Source organism: Nannobrachium achirus (genome assembly GCF_963921795.1).
Source record: "Nannobrachium achirus genome assembly, chromosome: 15".
Lineage (NCBI taxonomy): Eukaryota > Metazoa > Chordata > Actinopteri > Myctophiformes > Myctophidae > Nannobrachium > Nannobrachium achirus.
In genome coordinates, this window is record NC_137822.1 from 20,034,426 (window position 1) to 20,059,016 (window position 24,591).

The 24,591-nt window shown below is 42.3% G+C and overlaps 1 protein-coding gene across 2 annotated transcripts in view; it reads right to left on the minus strand.

Annotated features, from left to right (window-relative positions):
* Positions 1-24,591, minus strand: part of nnt (nicotinamide nucleotide transhydrogenase) — a 114,427-nt gene that overhangs the window by 47,154 nt on the left and 42,682 nt on the right. For both annotated transcript variants that reach the window (XM_080743120.1, XM_080743119.1), the window contains exons 18-21: positions 22,424-22,583; positions 11,189-11,270; positions 2,456-2,574; positions 147-262 (exon numbers count right to left, since the gene is read on the minus strand). In XM_080743120.1, the coding sequence (XP_080599246.1) occupies positions 147-262; positions 2,456-2,574; positions 11,189-11,270; positions 22,424-22,583 (477 nt within the window). The remainder of the gene's footprint in view (positions 1-146; positions 263-2,455; positions 2,575-11,188; positions 11,271-22,423; positions 22,584-24,591) is intronic.

Below are 24,591 nucleotides of genomic sequence, written 5' to 3' on the forward strand. Positions count from 1 at the left end.
AAAATAAATCTTCGTGTTCATTTGATGATGTATACAGAGGGAAAAACTGTAATTCATTAAAAAGAAAAGGATAATGGATAGCTGCAGACTGCAGTCCTACAGTATATATTACATGACCAGGTTATTTTTTACATAATATCTTTTACCTGCTTGGACTTCCACACCTCCAGGACCGGCATTCCAGCAATGATGGAGTTGGGATCTTCCTGAGAGGCTGAGTTCACGGTGTCATTGGCACCAATCACCAGAACCAGGTCAGTCTCTGATAAGAGAAACATAAAAGACAAACGGCAGTTGTGGACAGCGTTGACAAAATAATCACTACCTTGTCACTAAAACGTCCCTTAATTCTGTGGTTCTCAACCTCTTCAGGCCACGACCCCAAAAATAATCTTATTTGAACTGGGGACCCCCAACCCTGATAAGCACTTGGAGTTGTAAGACTTGAGATATTACATTTTGTTCAACACGGTTCTATTGTGAAAATAGCAGATCTACATGCTCACAACGCCTCGTAACTCGCGTTGCGAGGCGTTGTGAGCATGTAGATCGGCTATTTTTACAATTTCTGCCTCTAATATTTGACAATATGGAGAATGTAAATTATTTTATTTTACAGGTATCAAAAGGGTCTTAAAAGTCCTCAAATTGTCATTTTAGAAATGTGCAGATACCCTCTAACAACTTATACTGTATGTTGGTGGTTTATTTACTGTTGAGTGAGAAAACAATGTTTCACATTAAGCTAATCATCTGGCGAACCCCCAAAATAATTTGGGGACCCCCCCGACCCACAAGTTGAGAACCACTGCTTTAATTCACACTGACTTGGCAAAGTCATTGTGACATGTCCCCAACTGGAAAGGATTAACCCATTTAGGGTTAGAATTATTGACTGCTTTAACCAGTGAAAAATAGCAGATATACAAGCAGATATACAAGCTTGTAGATCTGCTATTTTTGGAAAAAGTCGTGAAAATGTGTGCAAATCTTTGAATATATGTATTTTGTAAAGCGAACGTTTGTAACTCAAAGTTTGCTTCTGGGTGGTCCCTGGAACTAAATATTTTGAGATGGGGGTCCGTGGCCAAATAAATATCCTTTTGGGGGTCCTTCACATGAAAAGGTTTGAGAACCACTGACAAAGGTTTGAGAACCACTGACATAGTAGTCTCTACAAGAACAGACTAACTGAGCTCCATTTAAGTGAAAAGGACCTTTTCTTTGACGATGGCTGGCCAGATTGCTGACATAGAAACATAGCTTTTTTTCAAAAAAACCTTAGAAGGATTCAAAAGACACTTATAGAATCGGGTCAAAATTCTAATTTTCAAGATTTTTCAAAAATAGCAGATCTACAAGCTCGCAGCGCGGCACTCGGTGCCGCGCTGTGAGCTTGTACATCTGCTATTTTTCAATAGTTAAAGCATAAAATAATGATACACAAAATGTGTACCCGTTCTAAAAGGATTAATTCAGATTCAGAATGAGGTGTTCTTTTAAATGTTGTGTCAGCAGTGGTGCGTTTCTACAAACGTACGTGCGGTAGACGTAACCATGGTAGACAATCAAGTCAGTTTAGATTATCGGCGGTTCCCGACCTTAAATGGATCAGGGCTCTCTACCACGTGCATTTTCACAGCATGCTTATCTTAAAGATCAATCAAATCGATTTATCTTCCTTCTTCATTCTAACGGACTCCCACAGACAATGGCATGTTGGTTGTGTAATGCAACAGATACTAGTAATAAAACATGTGATTGAATCTGATCAAGCAGATGTTCCACAGACCTTTGGAACAAGGTTTGAAATGGTGTTAAAATAAAATAGAGCCATGCCATTGCAAGTTATACTTCATAGCAGTTGTTAAAAACCTTTTTTCACCACATGAACCCTTGGGTTCTTGGCCAAACAATCGGCAAAAAATATCAGTACTACAAGCCGACGCGTTGTGATCAATACAATATTAATTAACCACTTAAGCCCTATTTAATAAGATATTTTCCCTATTTTTTAAACAAATAAGTATTTATTTATTTTTGGAGCGGTGATAATACATTTTGGGGGTCCCCAGATGATTGACTTAATGTGAAACATTGTTTTCTCACTCAACAGTAAACAAACCACCATAAAGTTAAGAGTGTATAGAGGGTATCTGCACATTTCTAAAGTGACAATATAAGGACTTTTTAATACCTCTAGTCTAGAATGACAAATTCAATATTGGCCAAATTGTCAAATATTAGAGGCGTTGCGAGGCGTTGTGAGCATGTAGATCGGCTATTTTCACAGTAGAACCGTGTTATAAAAAATGTAATGCCTCAACTCTTAGTGCTCGTCGGGGTCGGAGGGTCCCGTGTTAAAATATGATTATTTTGGGGGTCGTGGCCTGAAAAGGTTCAATGAGAACCACTGGTCTAGAGGGATGGAAGACAGAAAAGGGACGGGCATTACCAGGGAAGTCCTCATTGATCTCGTCCATCTCCAGGACGATGTCATAGGGAACACCAGCCTCTGCCAACAGCACGTTGAGCTGTCCGGGCATACGACCTGCCACTGGGTGGATGCCAAACCTGGGGGAACACGACACAACACATCCTGGTTGAAATGCAGCCCCGAAACATGACGCTCGACTGTCGCATCTCACGACCGCCATGGATGAGGATTAGGGTGGATCTTAAATCGCCTTTTTTAGATTTTCTTGAGTCTCACCCCCCAATTATGTTCCTATGTACAAAAAACTGCTTTGGTTAAAATTAGGTTGAATTTCAAGCATATTTAGAGGTAGCTCAATCAAGTCAAAGATTGTATATTTTATTGGTCAAAATCGAATTGCACTGCAGGCACATTTAAGTTATAGATTACACATTATTCTTATACTAAGCACAGAAATTATATTTTTTAAGCTTACAAATCTAAACACATCTGATTACATGTTTGTCATATGTCAAACCAGAATTAATGTATTGTAGGAAATAGCAAAGCAAAGAATGACAAATTGCTATTTTTCATTTAACCTGCAGAATGACATGTCTTTATTGCACACTCTTCAATCATACTCACAACACACAACAAGCACACAGCCCCACTTCCTTGATTACCCCCGAAAGTCACTGCAGTATAGTAATTCAGTAGTTACTGATCAATTAAAGTTTGTTTATGGCTATCGGGAAACTTGTGCCGATGGTTCTGCACAATTTGCAGCAAGTACTGGAGTTGGGACTCATCCTTAGTAATGAGACCACAATATTCTTGTATTAGGGCAACCCCACGCTCTGCATGATCATTGACAACATTCATCGTCTTCATTACAGCCAGAGCTTCTTGGTCCTCCCTGGGCTCCCACTCATCGGGATCAACGTCAAGGATGTCATCTGGGAGATCCATCATTTTGAAAAGCACCTTGGATTTGGGAGACAAAATCTTCAATGTTCTTCCTTGCAATTGTTCCAAGGTCAACAGTAATTATCTTCATATGCCCCTGTTCATCATCTTCATTTCCATCTTTCCTGGCTCTCACCATCAGCCTCTTCGTTTGCGCGCTCACTTGACTGTCAAACAATGCAAGTCTGACGATCTCTGGAGCCAAATACCATAGGGGCATATGAAGAGAATTACTGTTGACCTTGGAACAATTGCAAGGAAGAACATTGAAGATTTTGTGTCTCCCAAATCCAAGGTGCTTTTCAAAATGATGGATCTCCCAGATGACATCCTTGACGTTGATCCCGATGAGTGGTAGCACAGGGAGGACTACCAAGAAGCTCTGGCTGTAGTGAAGGCGATGAATGTTGTCAATGATCATGCAGAGCGTGGGGTTGCCCTAAAACAAGAATATTGTGGTCTCAACTCCAGTACGTGCTGCAAATTAGTCTGGGATCACTTCACTTTTCGAGGTTTGATCCGGTCGGGAGAGGAAACCACTTTACGTCATGTTGTAGTACTCAAAGGACTACAATTTGCCGGAACTATCAAACCGGATTCAGTTTTAACCCGAAATAATTCCCCTGCGCTCAAGGACATACTTTTAGGACCTACCTAATAAACTCCTTGATGCGGCGTAGTTTTGCTTTTGAAAAATGTGTTTGGGATATGCATCTTTTATTCCAACTCGTAGCGACTGGCAAGGCTACACTAGGCTACTCGAGCATTTTAATAGGGATTGGGGAAACAAACGGAGGGAACCAAAACAAAGTGACGCCGCTTCTTCGGCTTGTGGTTTCCGCCTAGACCGGATCAAACCGCCCGTTAACAATCACCAGGCTTTCCCTCAGAAAGCCTGGTGGGTGAGGTTACTGCAAATTGTGCAGAACCATCGGCACAAGTATCCTGATAGCCGTAAACAAACTTTAATTGATCAGTAACTACTGAATTACTATACTGCAGTGACTTTCAGGGGTTTTCGGGGTAATCAAGGAAGTGGGGCTGTGTGCTTGTTGTGTGTTGTGAGTATGATTGAAGAGTGTGCAATAAAGACATGTCATTCTGCACGTTAAATGAAAAATAGCAATTTGTCATTCTTTGCTTTGCTATTTCCTACAATACATTAATTATGGTTTGACATAATAACAAACATGTAATCAGATTTGTGTTTAGATCTGAAAGCTTAAAAAAATATAATTTCTGTGCTTAGTATAAGAATAATGTGTAATGTATAACTTAAATGTGCCTGCAGTGCAATTCGATTTTGACCAATAAAATGTACAATCTTTGACTTGATTGAGCTACCTCTAAATATGCTTGAAATTCAACCAAATTTTAACCAAAGCAGTTTTTTGTACATAGGAACATAATTGGGGGGTAAGACTCAAGAAAATCTAAAAAAGGCGATTTAAGATCCACCCTAATGAGGATTGACCCCGTTTGTGCGGAGCAACTTAAAGGTGCGAGAAACCCTGCCTCTTTGTTTTATCAGAATTCAGAATATGAAAAGAAATCTAAAATGTAGGCGTGGTTTCTAAAATGTAAGAGTAGTTTCTAAAATGTAGAAGTGGTTATCTGCCGTTGTATAAACAAACATTAATATTAATTAGATAAGCCACCTCACGCCGAATTAAGGTATGCCGAGAGCAAATATGTAATGAGTGGCGCCAAATATTTATTTTCTACCCAGAAACTGGAAGAACACTGGAAGAAATAGCTACAGAGACAGCAGAAAGCTCTGAATCCACACAAACCTATTGGCAAATTGAACCATATCATTGCTCTCTATCACAAGTGACTCATTGATATATTATAGAAAAAGTGATTTGGGGTTTCATGACTCTTCAAATTGATATTTGCGTCTAAACAAACAGATTTCAAAAGTAAAGTGCTTAATCAAGGCTAACACATGTCTAAATACGGTACATACAACTAGAATTACCCTTATCCTCTGTATTCTTTAATACGAAGCATTATGGAAAGGCTAACTTTTATACTTAGGCTACAAGAGGACAAATCAGACAAATATTATATATATAACAGCCCATGGACATTGCTTAAAATAGAGACAGTGTACTGAAGACGTATCTTTAATTGTCGACATAAGATGTGCAGCCCATCCTGTTTATGTATTGTTTTTTTTTTTTTTTTTTTCCTTTTTGTTAGTTGTGTTCTCTCTGTTTGTATTGCTTGGCCTTGTTTTTGTGTGTTTAATGAAAATTGAGTTGTAAAAAAAAGAAGCATTTTAATACAATCGTTTTCAGTTTTCCCTTGTATTTCCAGACACATTTTGGCAAGGCCACGCCCACATCTCAGTGTTAATGTGCATGGGGAAAATCAGGAAATACTTTTACTTACTTACATACTTGTATTATTTCACGGGTACGGGGACGGGCAGTACTGAACTAAACGTGAGTGGATGACATTTTTGTTGTGAAAATCAGCACTGTTTCTGCCCAAACAACATCCCTTGTATAACTTAACACAGCACAACAGTCAGTTGTCTTAACTCACAAGAACACTGTAACATTGTACAGTATGTCCAAAACTGTTTTTATTCGTCATTAAAAAAAAAAGTTTTAAAATAATGAAAATAGTCGATCTACAAGCACACAACACACCGCGAGGCGCTGTGCGCTTGTAGTTCACTAGTTTTTTATATGATGACAGTCTTGTATGATGAAACAGGGCTTTACTTTACAAAAAAGGTACAAATTTGAAACTTGGAGATACGAGGTTTCTGCCCGACAACAACAATTTAAAAGGTCCCCTTTGAGATCTCTGGGACCATAAATCCACACAGCCTACACGCTGTCGTACATTTAAATCCGGGAAAGCATCGGTGTCATCTTAGTTGTTACTATATATAGAAACCCCTCATATTCCAACTTTTTGGGGACCCATTGTGAGCTTGTCGATCTGCTATTTTCAAATAACACATTTTGAACATGTTCTAATATTTCTTAAACATTTTAACAACATGTATCTCATATGGGGTTCCCTGGCATCAAACTATGTTGTGATGGGGGTCCGGGTGTGGGTGGGGGTGGGGAGTCCTTGACAGTAAAGTAACGGGGAGGCCGTCGTTCATAGCCTTGCAGTCGGCAAGTGCTTCTGGAGCAGAAGGGATGAGGGATGAGCTTTAATGACCCGGGGACAGGCCTCATAAAGACAGCTTGAAAAGACGGGAAATGACAAGAGGATGAGAAGGAGGAAGGAGAAGGGTGTGTGTGTGTGTGTGTGTGTGTGCGCGCGTGCGTGCGTGCGTGCTTGCGTGCGTGCGTGCGTGTGTGTGCGTGCGTGCGTGTGTGTGCGTGCGCCAGTGGTGTAAAGTAACTAAGTACATTTACTGAAGTACTGTACTTAAGTACACCTTTGAGGTATTTGTACTTTACTTGAGTGTTTCCAATTTCCAATACTTTTACTTCTATTCCACTAAATCTGGGATCCAAATATTGTACTTTTACTCCACTACATTTATTTGAAAACTTTAGTTACTAGTTACTTTGCAGATATAAATGATTGTATTATAAAACATACATTAATCCACTTTAGCCCTATTTTATACCTTGGCTATTTGAAAATAGCCGATCTACAAGCTCACAACGCGTCGCGATGCGACGCGTTGTGAGCTTGTAGATCTGCTATTTTCAAAACATTTTGTACTTTTACCTTTGGTACTTTAAGTACATTTTGATGCCAATACGTTTGTACTTTTACTCAAGCACATTTTGAATTCCAGACTCAAGTTTACTTGTAATGGAGTATTTCTACATTGCAGTATTGGTACTTTTACTTTTACAAGTAAAACATCTGAGTACTTTTTTCCACCACTGGTGTGCGTGTGCGTGTGCGTGTGTTTGTGTGTGTGTGATGATGAAGAGCTGAATGAAAGGCCACAGGAGAAAGAGGACAATGACAAAAGAGACGCGACAATGTCAACGATGGTGGTGGCGGGTGTCAAAAAAAGAGAGAGAAAAAAAAGAGAGATGTTGAAGAAGGGACGAACAGAGGGGGTGAAGAGATCTTGAGGATGCGCGCTAGACCAGGTTTACGATCACAGAGCCACAGCAAAGATCAGAGCGGTGGTACTCGGCTAACACTGCCTGAGGTGACTCAGCCCTGCCTGTGATGTACTGCACCCTTGATCGTCTCACACAAACACACGCACGCACGCGTGTGCACACACACACACACACACACACACACAGGTTTGCATTAATATACTTGTGAGGGCATCAAACCTTTAGGACAGCATTGCAAATAGCTGAAATTAATGCAACGGGTTGTGAGCTTGCAGATCGGCTCTTTTGTGTGATATCTTCACACAGCTAAGTATAATATTGTAGTGGCAAACTCTAACCCCTCCCCAAAAACACTTACTATCAAAACCTCCACAAACAGACAGACAGACAGACAGACAGACAGACAGACAGACAGTCAGTCAGTCAGTCAGTCAGTCAGTCAGTCAGTCAGTCAGTCAGTCAGTCAGTCAGTCAGTCAGTCAGTCAGTCAGTCAGTCAGTCAGTCAGTCAGTCAGTCAGTCAGTCAGTCAGTCAGTCAGTCAGTCAGTCAGTCAGTCCGTCCGTCCGTCCGTCCGTCCGTCCGTCCGTCCGTCCGTCCGTCCGCCACACACACTCCTTGCCTGCCAAACTACAACCTCCAAGGACCCCCGGAGCTCCAGGGACCCCCAGGTCCCTGGGGGACCCCCAGATGTAAAAAATGACCAAATGTGCAAAAATGACCAAATGACCACCCCAACGGGACTGCTCACGGGGAATTCCCGGGGACCACCGACTCCTGGTGCTCCAGAACGGATGCCAAAGTGGTGGCGCCCCCAGTGGAGGACCCCCTCCACTGCAGCTCACATAAAATGCCGTAACTCGGGCTAGGAGCGTCCAGGGGGCGAGTTTCTAAATTCTAGGAGAGCGCAGGCAAGGAGCGCTCGTTTTCAACGACATTCAGTTATTGTCCACGACATTGCAAGCGGCGCGAAGGCCAGCGGACCTTGGTCCTGCTCTTCGCCCCCGAGCGCCGCAGGCGCGAGTGGCCGACTGACTGACAGTTGACTGACAGTTACGAAGCCGTGGTGAATGCAATCGTTATATTTATGCCCAGGCCGTAAGGCCTGGGCAAGCGCACGATAAACGCAACGTTTGGTGCACCTCGCGCGGTCCAAGTGACTACAACGGAGCGCTCCCTATGTCCGGTTCAGCCAATCACAAGCTTCAAAAATGAGTCCGGGGCGTGGTTTTGCCTTTGCTCTCCTAGAATTTAGAAACTCGCGTCCGGGAGAGCCGGGGCCGGTACCTATTCGTCCGCCAAGGCAACGCGGAGACCCCACCCCTCATTTCTCACATGGCCCTCTTCTAGCGCCACCATGAGGCCGATTCTTGCAAAACACATTTTTGGACACTGCTCCTACAGATTTTGCCCTAAAATCACACAAATCGGTACACACTATGTCTACACTCATGTCATCAACATGGATCTGTCCCATATAGCGCCACCATCAGGCCGATTTTTTCATACACATTTTTGGACACTGCTCCTACAGATTTTGCCCTAAAATCACGCAAATCGGTACACAGTATGTCTACACTCATCTCATCAATATGGATGTCCCATATAGCGCCACCATCAGGCCGATTTTTTGAACCACATTTTTGGACACTGCTCCTACACATTTTGCCCTAAAATCACGCTGCGACCTGACGGTCGCTTATCTCCCGATTAGGGAGTCTTACTGGTTCTAAACTCGAAATGTCTCATGTACCTACTACCTATAACACCAGTAAGACTCCCCAATCGGGAGATAACAAGCGACCGTCAGGTCGCATACACAAACTCGAAATGGGACAGATCCATGTTGATGACATGACTTTAGAGATACTGTGTACCGCTTTGGATGATTTTAGGGCAAAATCTGTAGGCGCAGTGTCCAAAAATGTGTTTTGCAAGAATACTGTAGTGGCAAACTCTAACCTCTCCCCAAAAACGAATTCTAAACTCGAAATGTCTCATGTACCTACCTATAACAAGACCCGAATGTTGTTCTAATTGTAAACATAACTTGTTTGGTCCTCAAAAGTATAGGAATACAAGAACACACACATACCCACCTATAGTACCTACAGCAGCCTTTGGCTTGGGATTATCTGTTGCCTGTTACATGGCTCACAAACTCAATTTGCCATATCTTCACTGGTGCGTTCAGACAGGAATGCACCAGTGTGCAGGTTGAATTCATGTTTTTTTCCCCCCCGTTGTCCTCCTAACCACCAGTTTGCTACCAAACATGTGAGATTCACCGCCATACATTGCCCACGAAGAAACTGACAAGTTCTCCCTCCAAGGATCGGCCACTGTGGCCAGACATATGAAAAGCGTTTGCCATTGTACCGTGCACTGTAGTTAACTCCATGTAGCAGGTTGGCAGCGGGGGACAAGTATGCAGCTGGTGTGTATAAGGGGGACACATGGAGTGTTTTTGTGTTTCGCTGCTAGATAGTATCGATAAAGATCAACATTATTCCACTGAGGAGGAAGGGAGGAGAGCAGACATCTTGCGGTTAACAAGTGAACGAGAGAAGGGGAAAGAGAGGGGACTCGAAGCAGCGTTTCCCAAACGCTGGGTCGCGATTATCACGTTTCTCTTCTACTAAATTTTTAAATATACATATATATTTCAAAAGATAAAAAAGGATTTAAAGTCCACTCATTCAAAAACACAGGGCCTCCAAAGAGTCCTGGATTGCTATTTTTCGTCACTACCTTACCATGCCCGGGAGTGGGTAATTTGCACGCCTGCTGCCTACCTTGGATGTGGTAGCCGTTTCAGGGGATTCTTTTCTCCAAAAAAAAACTATCGCAACGAGTTGTGAGCTTGTTTGGGGAGACAGAACATTTCTCTTTCGGGTCTCGAGTTAAAATGTTTGGGAACCACCGACTTAGAGGAAGATAAAATAAAGATTGAGAATGCAAAGGGGAGAACGCCTGATGGTGTGCAAGGAAGATGGGAAGAAGAAACGAGAAGAGAGAGAGAGAGAGAAAGGAGAGGGTGAAGGGGGTTCCTCTCTTTTCGTCTGACCACCCACTTCCCTCTAATCAACTACGAATGCTCTAAGTAGCAGCAGCTGCAGTAAGCAGGATCAAACAACCAAGGCAGGACAATTACTGAAGCTTCCGCTCTGCCTTTCCCCTCCTCTCCTCGATTTTATGTCGCCCTTTCTTTGATTCATTCATTCATTCTCCTGTCAATATCCATCATAACCGCCACACGTCCATATTCTGTGCATCAAGTCATAATAGGCGAACATTTGGCGAAAATAGACCCACAATGTGTCACGTTATGCGATTGTTGATCTGAAATTTTCTGTGAAGAAATGTGGAGCAGAAAGAAAGAGGGGACCAAGTATGACACAACTAACATTTGAAATTTTGGGAACTAATAATTACACATTCTAATTATTCATCTTTTAATATCCTATACATTAGTCTCTTTTTGGAGTCCAGATGTATGTTGTGTGTCTTCATGAAGTCAACATGGCCTGTCTAACTTGTATTACAGTTGTTTGTTAATATGGCCTATTCCATGTACTGTATCTCACAGCACTGTTAATATGGCCTATTCCATGTATCTCACAGCACTGTATGCGTTTGGTGACAAAGCTATTAGACAAATGTGTTCATTATTAATGCTGTAATTAATTTCTGATCAAGTCAATCCACATTAATTGACAAAACCAATTTCATAGTAGTTACCTGACATTCTTGCCAGCTTCTGTAAGTATCTTTACCAATTCAGCAATGGGGTACTGGGCCTTGGCAGCACAGAGTCCATAACCTGTGATAGGATTAGAAGGGAATAAAAGACATGGTTGGAGTGGATACAACTACCATAATAACAAGTGCTATATAATGGTAATGGTCAGGGGCCTTCAACGTTTTCAGGCCAAGGACCCCTTAGTTGAGAGAGAGAGAGATGAAGCAGGCACCCCCACAACCTTTTCAGATTCCATATAGTTTCATTGTTTGACAGCAAAATCATCAGTGTATTTTGGATTCATGTCAATTTGTGTTTTCAGATACCACTTAAGCCGTCATTACCTAATAAACTTGACCTTTCACTCTGTAATTAGCCTTCTCTTTTTCCCCTATACACCAAACCTCTGCCGAAAATAGACGATCTACAAGCTCACAACGCCTCACGCTGTGAGGCGTTGTGAGCTTCTGAGCTATGTTTGGCTACAGTTCTCAGAATATGGACACCTATAGGGTTCAAGTTGTTAATATAAAAAGGATTGGAAAATGTGGAGGCTGTAGTAACTCTGAGGACCCCCTAGGGATCCTGGACCCCCTGTTGAAGACCCCTGGTATTGGTGGAAAGAATAAACTAATCTAGTAGCAAGAAAATAGATAATACGATCACACTAATAGCTATTAACTACTTATTCCCTATTGTATACTTAAAACAGTTGAATTTCTACCCTACTGTAAGATATGCCCAAAACCAAACAGATACCAGGATTAAAATGATTAAGCAGTTATTGTATATTAGCATTGACCCTGTGGCTGTGTGCACAAACGGGAGAGTATTTTTTGCAGGTCATTCAGTCCGAGTGTATCAAAGGGTGCGTTCGGAAATGCGCACCGGGTGGGTTAGATCATCACCCGCGTCACGGTTACTGAGGTTAGGGTTAGGTTTAGGCATAGTTTTACTGAGGTTAGGGTTAGGGTTAAGGTTAGGTTTAGGGGTTAGGGTTAGGCATAGTTTTACTAAGGTTACTGCACTCACTACACTGAGCACACACCCGGTGCGCATTTCCGAACACACCCTTTGATCCACTCGGACTGAACGACCTGCAAAAAACACTCTCGCGTGCACAAACACACATGCTCACAGATACAGTAGTATGAAAGTAATACGAAAGTTAGGTCAAATTGACCGTTTAAAAAGGTATGTCTGTGTCTGTTGCCTAAAACCAGGTTAGTCTGTCTATGTACCATTGGCAGGTCTTTGAGGAAAATCAGCCTGATCAGAGCGGCATGTTTAAATACCAAAATCAACTCCCCTAAATCCCCCAGATTCCTACTGTGACTTGGTTATGGATTTATGGGACTCAGGAGTACACATTATGCATGTGGGAATAAAGCACGGTATGTGTGCGCGCGCGCACCACACATACTTCCACCATTAAAATATCAAGCACATGATCCTGGCAGCTTGAAAAGAATCCAAGTATAAACTAAGTGAGCATTTCAGAAACAACTATTAATACACGTCTATTGGCTTGGATGCTGGGTGCTCTGGAAGTGGTCTCTGCTTTTGCACCAAATCCTTCATCAGGGGTGAGGTCCAATGGCCCGTATGTACTCCATGGTGTGTGTGTGTGTGTGTGTGTGTGTGTGTGTGTGTGTGTGTGTGTGTGTGTGTGTGTGTGTGTGTGTGTGTGTGTGTGTGTGTGTGTGTGTGTGTGTGTGTGTGTGTCTGAAGTAGGGATGGATAATCGCTACTATCGTTTATCATGATAAAAGAGATTTAATTTATTGTGAAATTGTCCTCTGTCATGCAGTGGGATCACTTCACCTATTATTTGCAGAGTTGCATATCTGGTACCACTTAAACCCTGTAATTGGTCAAATGGACCTGGAAATAATGTACTTGATACAGTCTTTTTTTTTCACTCTCTGCCAAATCTCCTTTCCAGATCTGCAAGCTCACAACGCGCCACATTGCGACGCGTTGTGAGCTGACATGACATTTTCATATCGTCCCATCCCAACTCTGAAGATACTCCTGTGTGTACCTCTGCTGTGACCACATGAACCCTAGCATCCTTATTCTAGGCGAACATTCGCAGAAGATAGGCAGACATTCCGTGAAAATATATCGGCTATTTTCACGGAATATCTGCCTACCTTCTGTAAAATGTTCGCCTAGAATAAGGATACTGTGATATATGGTGTTCCCGTATATGGTATATTAATAGTTAGATGTAATTTCATCCGTGACACTGTGATGGTCTTTATTGTACGGCACACGTATAATATCAGAATTGTCATGGTAATGTGCACATGCAATGGTTTGCACACTGAAAGGGATGCAATGTAAGGCAAATGTGCATTTGAAAATAGACGATTTACAAACTCATAATGTGTCGCGATTCGAAGCATGAGAGCTTGTAGATGGACTATTTTCAAATGGCCGCAATGCATAAGCTGAAGCTGAAGGCTGTTAATGTACATGTTTTGTAATAATAATTAAAAAAAAAGGTAACTAGTAACTAAAGCGCTCAAATTAATGTAGTGGAGTAAAAGTACAATATTTGGATCCGAGATGTAGTGGAGTAAAAGTAAAAGTATCGGAAATTGGAAATACTTAAGTAGAGTACAAATACCTCAAAATTGTACTTGTGCAATACTTAAAGGAGCTATAGTCAACTTGTTCTTGAAAAACGGATGCTAAAGTAAAAATAATGTTTAAAAAAATAAGCTTCATACATGTGTTTCTATTCAAAAATGACTACAAAAAGCGTAAAATAATGATAAAATAATCATTTTGGCCATTGTCGGACCGACACTTTGTTTACATTCTAGTCTATTCTTTGATAGTGTTAGACTAGGATGTAAACAAAGTGGCGGCCCCGACAATGGCCAAAATGATTATTTTATCATTATTTTACGCTTTTTGTGGTCATTTTTGAATTGAAACACATATATGAAGCTTATTCTTTTTATAAAATATGTTCGAAACATTTTTATTTTAGCATCCGTTTTTCAAGAAAAAGTTGACTAATAGCTCCTTTAAGTAAATGTACTTAGCTACTTTCCACCACTGCTTCCAAGTACCCGTCAGGGGCCTGGCGGCTTGTGTTCTGGACCAGTTGCAGGCTGGACAGGGACCATTGTCTAATCCCAGCGCACAGGGAATTGCAGTAATCCAAACGGGATGATATGAGGGGCTTGGATGACTTCCTCAAGGTCTTGGACAGAGAGAAACGGCTTGATTTTGGGCGATGGTACAAAGCCGTAAAAAGGAAAGCTGGGTGGACAGGTTGCCAAGACCGTTTCTTTGATGGAGTCAGGGGGGGGGGGAGGGGGGCAGTAGGTTAACTTTAAACTTGTGCTCATTCAACTGTAGGACAATTTGTGCCATCCAACGCTTAACTGTACGCATGTCCTCAAGGCAGTTCATGAAGCTGACAGGTTTGGACTGGACATTTGGTTTCAAGGGGGAAGACAAATCTGCGTGTCGTTGGCGTAACAGTGGAATGAGATGTCGTATATTTTAATGATTTGTCCGAGGTGAAGCATGTAAATAAAGAAAAAGTTGAAAAAAGGACTGGGAACGGACGAGTTGTGTTTTTGGAGGAGGGACTGAACCACTGCTTGAAGCAGGTTGGATCGGTACCAGTGGCCAGCAAGCTGTTAATAATTGAGAGGATGCTGCAACCGGACAAAGATATTAGGCTATTTAAGCTTAGTACAGCGACGGCAGATGACAACGGCAACCGGAAATGATCAGCGATAGAACGATAGATCAACATGCCACCGTAGCAGCCGTCTGTACTACGCCAGAAGGGCTCTTTCCACGTTGCACCTAAAACGTCTGCTCCATGGGAACCAAAGCGTTCAGTGAAAGAAAGAGGACCCCGTCGCCGACGGCTCTTTGCTTAACAATTTGGACCGCATCGGCGATCGCGTCATAGCAGCCGTAGTCCCGCCTCACGTTGCGTTAGTAGAAACGCGTTCCTTAAATTCCCCAATGATATGGTTCAGGAGGGCCATGGGGACATTGCAGGTTTCATGGTGAAAACGAGCTTTACGAGGGAGGGTAGTGTCTGTTCATACTGGATGAACAGACCAGTGGGACAGTTGGGTCACAGGTCTTGGGTCTGTTCTGATGTCCTCCACTTTGCTGATTCACATTTAGCCAAGCACATGTCCAAGTTGAATGGGTGAATTTATTGTAGTGAATAAGGTCTTGGGATTATGAGATTTGTTGGAAATAATGTCAGAGAGGTATTTTTGAACTCGCTACCTTAACTGCTTAACTAACAATTAAATAGTTGCTGCAGTACGTAGACTACACACACGCATGCACGCACACATGCATGCACGGCACGCCCGTAAGCATGTGGAACGTTGAAGGAATAGGGACAAAGTTAATGTTGACCCTGGCCTAGGGGTGGGCGATAAGGTGATAATTATCGTTGAGACGATACAATGTCTCCACAATATGCCTGTTCAGAGGTATCGTATGTATTGTGATACAATTGAGGGAGCCTTGTAAGAAATCCTGTTTAATCGTTAATACAGAGATCCATTGCAGAATTCAATTTAAACCTGCATGTTGGTCTAAATCAGTAGTTCTCAAACTTTAAAATGTCAAGGTTTCCACTTAAAGGGCCACTTCACCTCTGGTACAACCAGATCTTATTGTATTGTTGTTTGGGACACAATCAACACAATCCTGAGTTATTCTTTGTGTTCAATCTGTGTTTTGAGATATTTTAGTATTTCAGCTAGTGATGCGTTTTGCATCATATGATGCAGCATGATGATGCAAAATGCATCATATGATGCAAAATGCATCACTAGCACAGCTGAAATACTAAAATATCTCAAAACACAGATTGAATACAAAAAATAACTCAGGATTGTGTTGATTGTGTCCCAAACAACAATAAAATAAGATCTAGTTGTCCCAGAGGTGAAGTGGCCCTTTAACTCTGACAGTATACAAATGAAACAGGTCCATTTGGTTTCATTTGTATACTGTCAGAGTTACATACTTGTAAAGTTCAAATTAGACCTCCCAAAAGGAACCCAGAGAGTCTAGTTTGTGTCAAGTAACTTGAAAAATAACCATAAAAACCAGTGTGAAAAAGAATCGTGATAAAATTGTGTATCGTGATACAGCTTGGGAAGATATCGTGATATTGTATTTTTCCATATCGCCTACACCCCTACCCTGGCCGGTAGTGATTACCACTGAACAGCAAATAGGAAAGTGCTCTCAATAACACGATACATTTGTATGTACAGTACAGTATGTGTGCATGCATGTGTGTAATGTGTGCATGTGTGTATGCACCTCAATTTCACTTATTTCCATGACCTCTCTTGACACAGAGGGCTAAAGCAATACAGTAAAAAGCTTCCTAATGCCCTTGAGAGAGGTGTCATCATAGAAAACACTCAGTAGAAGGATACATCCCAGAGGGTCATTTGGAGAAGCACATCAGGCAGACAACACAACACACCGTAGACTAGAATTCTTCTACAGTGTAGTATTATTGGAGCGGTGAAAGCGCTCCCAATAGACAGGTATGTCTGTGGCTGGCTGGCTATGTGGCTGGCTGGCTGGGTATGTCTGTAGCCTGGCAATACCTTGAGTGGCCACACAAGTTAAAGGAGGGGCGCTGTTGTGCAGGCGCGCACACACACACACACACACACACACACACACACACACACACACACACACACACACACACACACACACACACACACACACACACACACACACACACACACACACACACACACACACACACACAGATTCACCGCTCCACTTCGAACCGAGGTTTGATTTTATATTCCCACTAGGGTTGGGGCGATAATCGTTATCATCATTTATCGTGATAAAGAAAACACTCACAATAATCATATCGTGGAGATTTAAATAACTGAAATTATCCTCCTTCATGCACTGGGGAGCTGCATATCCGGTACCATTTAAATCCTCTATAATTGGTAAAACGGACCTGGAAATAATGTACTTGACACTATTTTTTGGCAAATGTTCCACCCCAGGATGGTGGATCCTGGGGATATTTTGATAATCGCAATTACTTTTTGATGACTTTTATCAGTCACATTTGCACACTGCCGCCTGTTTTGTGCACCACTCGGTTCCTTGCTCTCTCTATCTCTCTCTCTCTCCTTGCCCTGAAAAACGCATTTCGCAACAAAAAACGCAGCAGCGTGCAAAGACCTTAATTCCCACTTTTCTTAAGCGTTTCATCCTGTAAGATTAAAATTCAGGAAATGCTCCTGTAAAGCATTTTTGATTCCAAGCACATGGCTCATGATGGACATTGCACACAAACACACACACACGTACACACACGCACGCACAGAGCTGCCCAATTATGTTTACTGGCCTTGTCACAACAGCCAATCACACACTGTGCCTTGTCACAACAACCAATCAGACGACAAGGTTTCAAGCTGCAGCGGGCAAGCGGGGCCGACTGTCTGCAGTCCAGCTCCGCAATTTAATGGTTTTCACTTTTCCAACGTCCCAATCCTGTGATTCCTTTCTTTCGCTTCCAAGCGTTTTCTCTCTGGAGCAAAGTGTTTCTCCTCTAAGGAAAACAAGCGGACCCAGACAAAGCAGCGACGGGCCAGACCAGGCCAGGAAAACGCTTGTGTTTATCAGGCAAAGTCTTAACTGTTTCCACAGATGTCAATCAAGCAAAGTGACTGTGACGGCTCCAATTAGGGAGAATGGTCAAAATGGAAACACGGCGGAGTGATTGAAAGGCTGGGTTTCGTAACAATGCTAACCTACTATACTGGCTAGTGCGTCAGAGAACAGATGCACCCCGGGCTGCCTGGTATGCGTTAGGAATGTGATATTACGTGCAGGGTTAGGAAAATACCGCTTATAGCGTTGTTGTCGGGTGAAAACCTTGTATGTCCAAAACCGTTCGTTTTGCATTTAACATTTTTAAAATGATTTAAACTAGTGAAAACAGCCGATCTACAAGCGCACAACGCCTCGCATCTGCAGTTTTCACTACTTTTGTGCGACAGCCTTGTATGATGAAGCAGGGCTTTGCTTGGTGAAAGAACGTACACATTTGAAACTTGGAGATACGAGGTTTCCACCGGACAACGACGATATGATGGTTGTATCATATTTGAACACGGAATTGCACTTGTCATCTCGTCGTATGAATGTATTCAACACCATACAGGCTTTCTATTGAAGTGGCATTGCAGAGCTGGCAAGAGGTTCAAAATATAAACAGCAACATGCAGCATACATGGTATAAGGTTCCCGCTGCTTCTAGGATTTCAAAATTCAAGTACATTTACTTTATCGAGCTTCCAAGTGTTGCTTCAGTACTGTATGTGAACCAATTTAAAGTTAATTTAGTCTACAGTATATATTTTTGTTTCATATTTGAAAGAGCCACGCAATGCTATGCGATTTTGATCAAGGCAGCGTCAAACCCACTGTATAATGCTTAATTTTTATATTGTTGGTTGCGCGCCAGTTTGACGTGGCCAAAACACCACATCTACGATGCGTGTGAGCAGTGCAGTACAAAGAAACATAGCTGATCAAAACAAATCAAGTGTATATATTATTAGATTCATTTGTTAAGTATACTTCCAAGCTCTTTCACTGACATACATCTTATTAAATGAAAAGACTTTGGTAACCGAATTGTTATGCGCAATAACAATAGTATATCTAAGACCTACAAAGCAACACAAGTTCAGTGGTGTAAAGTAACTAAGTACTGTACATGTACTCAAGTACAATTTTGAGGTAGTATTTATTGTTGTATTTAAATACTTTTACTTCTACCCCTCTACATCTCAGAGGAAAATATTATACTTTTACTCCACCACAATAATATGACAAATATATTTTGAAAATAGACGCTCTACAAGCTCAGTGTGTCGCATCCACTACTTTCCAACATCCCATCGTGCATTGCGCAGAAGTTACACAGAGCTTCCGGCGCCGCAGCCGAGTGTGATCTACAAGCTCACAACGGCTGCATCTGTGACTCGACGTGAGCTTGTATGTCTGTTGTTAACCGGAAGTGTGGTGCAAAATTCTCCAGTAAATTCCCGCGGAAAGAGGTGGATACAGTATACATAATGGGCTGACGTGACGAATGTATAGTATGAATATGTTCCTTACTTTGTACTGTAACTCTATTGGTCAGTTATCACATTTCTGACGTTACTTGACGTTTCTAGTTTCTACACAGTAAAAATATGAACATTTACGATTCTTGTTGATGGACGAAGGCTACGATCAACTCTGAAAAAACAAAAAAACGAATGACCGAATGCCACCCATATATTCAACAAAACAACCCCTTCTTTCTACGTAGTCTTGTCTTGACCTTGCACATGTAAGATACTGTAGAGTGTCTGCTGGCTGTGGGCTGAAGGACCACACAGGTCTGCAGAGCCTCATGTTTGTGTATGGCTGCCGCCTCTCTACGCCAGCGCTAGGCTAATTAGCCTAGCCAGATGGTGATGTAACAGGGGTCAAACCGAGGTTAAATAAACAGAACACACTTAAGTAACGCTGGAAAAGATGTGACAAAGTCGGTGCCTTTCGAGGTACGCGCGAGACCTCTGGTGCGCGCGCGTCACTGTGTTTGCGTGCGTAGAATGTATAGAGGAACCTGCCCAGTGCCCTTGGGTAGGTATGACTTTGATCAAAATTGTAAGTGTGCATAGAATGCCATTTGACTCAGAAACACGCACGCACGCACGCACGCACACACCAGTGTTGCTTTCGTCAACTAAAACGAAAAATGTTGACAACATTTTTTCTCTGACAAAAACTAAATATAAAATTAAGCTATGATGACTAAAACTAAGACTAAATATACTGACAATTTTGTCAGCAATAGACTAAAATATTAGGGAGCGACTGGTGGAGAAGAGACCCAGACAGTAGAACTAAAAGACAACCAAACATTTTATGTTTGGTTGCGCTCGGGTGTTGTCCTCTGAAAATAGCAACATGTCGCACTGCGACACGTTGTGAGCCTGTGGATTGGCCATTTTCAGCATGCAACCTTAATGTAAAATCTGGCATTACGACACCATCAAAGCCCGCCAAAATACATTTTAGTCGACAGAATCAACTGTAGCTTTGAAACTAGATCAAAACTAAAACTTTTCAAATGTGACCAAAAGTAATTTAAATTTGATTAAGACCAGTAAGACTCCCTAATCGGGAGATAAGCGACCGTAGGTCACTTATCTCCACAAATAGGGCAAAAATTTGTTTTTCCAAAATCTGCCTGAGCCATGTTGATGACATGAGTGTAGACATACTGTGTAGTGATTTTCGTGATTTTAGGGCAACATCTGTAGGAGCAGTGTCCAAAAATGTGTTTTTAAAAATGGGCCTGAAGGTGGCGCTATATGGGACAGATTCATGTTGATGGGATGAGTGTAGACATATTGTGTAGCAATTTGCATGATTTTAGGGCCAAAACTGTAGGAGTAGTGGGCAAAAATGTGTTGTAAAAATCGGCCTGAAGGTGGCGCTAGAAGAGGGCCATGTGAGAAATGAGGGGTGGGGTCTCCGCGTTGCCTTGGCGGACGAATAGGTACCGGCCCCGGCTCTCCCGGACGCTCCTAGGCCGAGTTACGGCATTTTATGTGAGCTGCAGTGGAGGGGGTCCTCCACTGGGGGCGTCACCACTTTTGCATCCGTTCTGGAGCACCAGGAGTGGGTGGTCCCCAGGAATTCCCCGTGAGCAGCCCCGTTGGGGTGGTCATTTGGTAATTTTTGCACATGTGCTAATTTTTTACACTTGGGGGTCCCCGAGGGAGCTGGGGGTCCCTGGAGCTCCGGGGGTCCTTGGAGGTTGTAGTTTGGCAGGTAAGGAGTGTGTGTGCAAAATCTGGCATGGATCGGGGCAACGGTTGCGGAGATATGAGCAGGGCAAAAGTGTGACGTCTGACGTGTGACGGACGGACTGACTGACGCACGGACACCTGGTGGAGCTTTCTGTAGTAAGTGCGACCTACGGTCGCAACTAGGGATGCCCCGATCAGGGTTTTTTTGCTCCCGATCCGATACCGATCAAATGTTATTGCTTCCGATTCGATCCCGATCTTTCCCGATCCGATCTTTTGGCAAGGCATTAAGAAGAAAAAAAAATTCTATTCATTCTATCACTTGGTTCTCAACCTTTTCAGGCCGTGACCCCCAAAATAATCATATTTTAACTGGGGACCCCCGACCCTGAAGAGTTGAGGAAGTATATTTTGTATAACACGGTTCTATTGTGAAAATAGCAGATCTACATGCTCACAACGCCTCGCAACGCGAGGAGTTGTGAGCATGTAGATCGGCTATTTTCACAATTTCTGGCTTTAATATTTGACAATTTGGCCAATGTTTAATTTGTCATTTTAGAGGTATTAAAAAGTCCTTAATTTTTCACTTTCGAAATGTGCAGATACCCTCAGTCTATACACTTAAACTTTATGTTGATTTGTTTACTGTTGAGAGAGAAAACAATGTTGCACATTAAGTTAATCATCTGGGGACCCCCCCAAAATAATTTGAGGACCCCCCTGGGGGTCCCGACCCACAGGTTGAGAACCACTGAGCTAGTTGACAGTGCAGAGAGACATAATTGCCTTCCTTTGATCCATTAGCAAGGGGCCAATTACTACTTATTGGCATCAGCTGCCAGCTGTACACAGAGTCTGACACAATCACTGTCTGTCTGTCTCATTTCTCCAAAAGCCCTTGAATATGATTGAAAATGATTAAGGATTACTGTGATTATGGTAAGCTTACATTTCATATCGCATTCACCTTACCTGTAACTTTCAGTACTCCCAGAAAATATTTTTTTGAAAAAAAAAAAAAAAAAAAAAAAAACTTTTTTTTTTTCCCGATTTTTTTTCCCCGATCTCCGATCTTATAAAAACGGCCATATCGGCGGCCGATCCGATCACGTGATCGGGATCGGGCAACACTAGTCGCAACTAAATAAAAAATGTGCTGTCAAAATCAACACTGTATGCGCACGCACGCACGCACGCACGCACGCACACACACACAAACGTGACAAGTGACTCAAGATGTGTGCTAAGCGACTCAAGAATACGCGTTATTTACAGTGTGTGTGTGTGTGTGTGTGTGTGCGCGCGTGCGTGCGTGCATGTGCGTGTGTGAGTGTGAGTATGAGTGTGCGTTGTTACCTGGGACGATGATGATGTTGTGGGAATCTTTGAGCATCTCCACAGTGGCGTCCACGTTGACCTCGGTCACGCTGCCCACGATCTCCATGGGTTTACCGCCGGCGGTGGAGGAGGTGCCGTAACCGCCCAGGATGACGTTGGCCAGGGAGCGGTTCATAGCCTAGGGTCCATTGGGGGAGAAGCAGAGTTAGCACTGTCAATAAAGGGATATTTAATCTAATCAGGCTTTTAGGAACACCTGGGACAGTTTTTGAATTGCTTGATTCAGTATTTTGATATTTGATATTCATTTTCCCCCCATTACCCCCCTTCCTATACAACCCATATTCAAACTCCATATTAACCATGATGAATTCAATTAAAACACTCTACCTTTTTTCTGGTGACTCCCGACACCCTCCAAATACGTGAGCAGGCCAAGTTTTTTCAATAACCTTTTTGATTTATTTGTAATATTTACAATACTTTTATTGTATTTAATATTTTTCATTTTCCCAAAGAATTATTAACACATTGGACGCCATCTAACTCAAATTATTTGGATATTCAGTGCCACCATTCACTTATGTTTTAGTTGTGAGCTTGTATGTAGATCTGCTATTTTTGGCTAAAGTTCTCACAATATGGACGCTATAGGGTTCAAGTGGTTAATATAAAAAAGGACCCCCTGTTGAAGACCCCTGCTCTAGGGGGTGGCAATTGTCATCCCCAGGGACCCCAAATGATACCCCTGATTGGGGAGAAGAACAGACAGAGGATTCATTGTTGTGATCATGGCTTTTCCCTTTCTTTTACTGATCAGTTTCTTGCGAGTCAATCAAAAAAAGAAATGGCACACTGACAACATTAGAAAGGAGGAAATACTCAAAATAAAAAGGAAAATAAAAGAACAAATAAACGCATCATCAGTGACATGATGTTTCTCTCTCATTTGGAGTTGCACTGGTTATGATAGTACAGTTAGAGTCCCTCCTAGTGGACAGCAGAGGAACTGCAGTTAGAATTCTGGGGAAAATGGTGCTGAAACTCCCAACAATGAAACACTGGAGTGAAATACAGTATTTGTAGAGACACCCTCAAGTTGAACTTCATAGAACAGGCAGTCAGAAGTGTCCCTTCTTTTCCCACCAACATAGCGTCACTGTCAGGCAGAAACCTTGTATCTCCAAGTTTTTTCGTAAAGTAAAGCCCTGCTTCATCATACAAGAGAGTCGCACAAAACTAGTGAAAACAGCCGATCTACGAGTACACAACGCCTCGCATCGCAAGGCGTTGTGTGCTTGTAGATTGGCTGTTTTTACTAGTTTAAATCATTTTTTAAATGATAAGTCGGGACTTGATCAACCCCAGCTGGGTCACCTGGGCGAGGGGTATGATGTTGCGAGACCCCGAAACCCAGATGACTTTAGGCTACATCACTGATGATACGTCCCAGATGCAGGCAAGTGATGTTTTTTCCCCCCCTTCTACTAATAATAATAATTCTAATCATAAGAAAGCAATGCTGGTAGAGGGGGGGCCTCGTGTAGAACGGGGACAAGCCCTTCATACTTGTAGGGGGAACAGTCTAGCTACCCCTGTCTTGGAGGTCCTGTGTGTCTGTGTGTTTTTAGTTTATTGTTTTTTATTGGTTTATTGTGTTTCGGTATTGTATGTTGGTGTTGTTTTTTGTCTGTTTTTTTGTTTCTGTGTCATAAAGAATTTAAAAGGATAACGTATTGGCAAGGGTAGAGGGAAACATAATTGGGAAATAGCTGTAATGTTTGGTATTATTAGAGATATCATTTTTGATGTATGGCTATGTGTGTGATGTAAAGTCTAATATAATTTTGTTTATATAGGTATTGTGTAGGGCATTAACGACTTGAGATTTTTACAAGTCGACTTGACTCAGTAAAAAGTTTAGTTGAAGTCGATTTTATCGTTTGATGACATCATCACATTGACGGCGTGAACGGGGGACAAACCCCGAAAATTACTCACATCTTGGCTTCATAGAATAGCCAACTTTTCTCCCTTAATATGGCTTTTGTTTTGATGTTAATATTATAGATTCCACTGCAACCAGGCCAGCATTGAATAATAATAATCTTAATTCCTATATAGGCCTAATGTTCGATCCAACAGGATAAAGTTGGTGGCTACTGTTGCCACTTCTGACTGCAGTC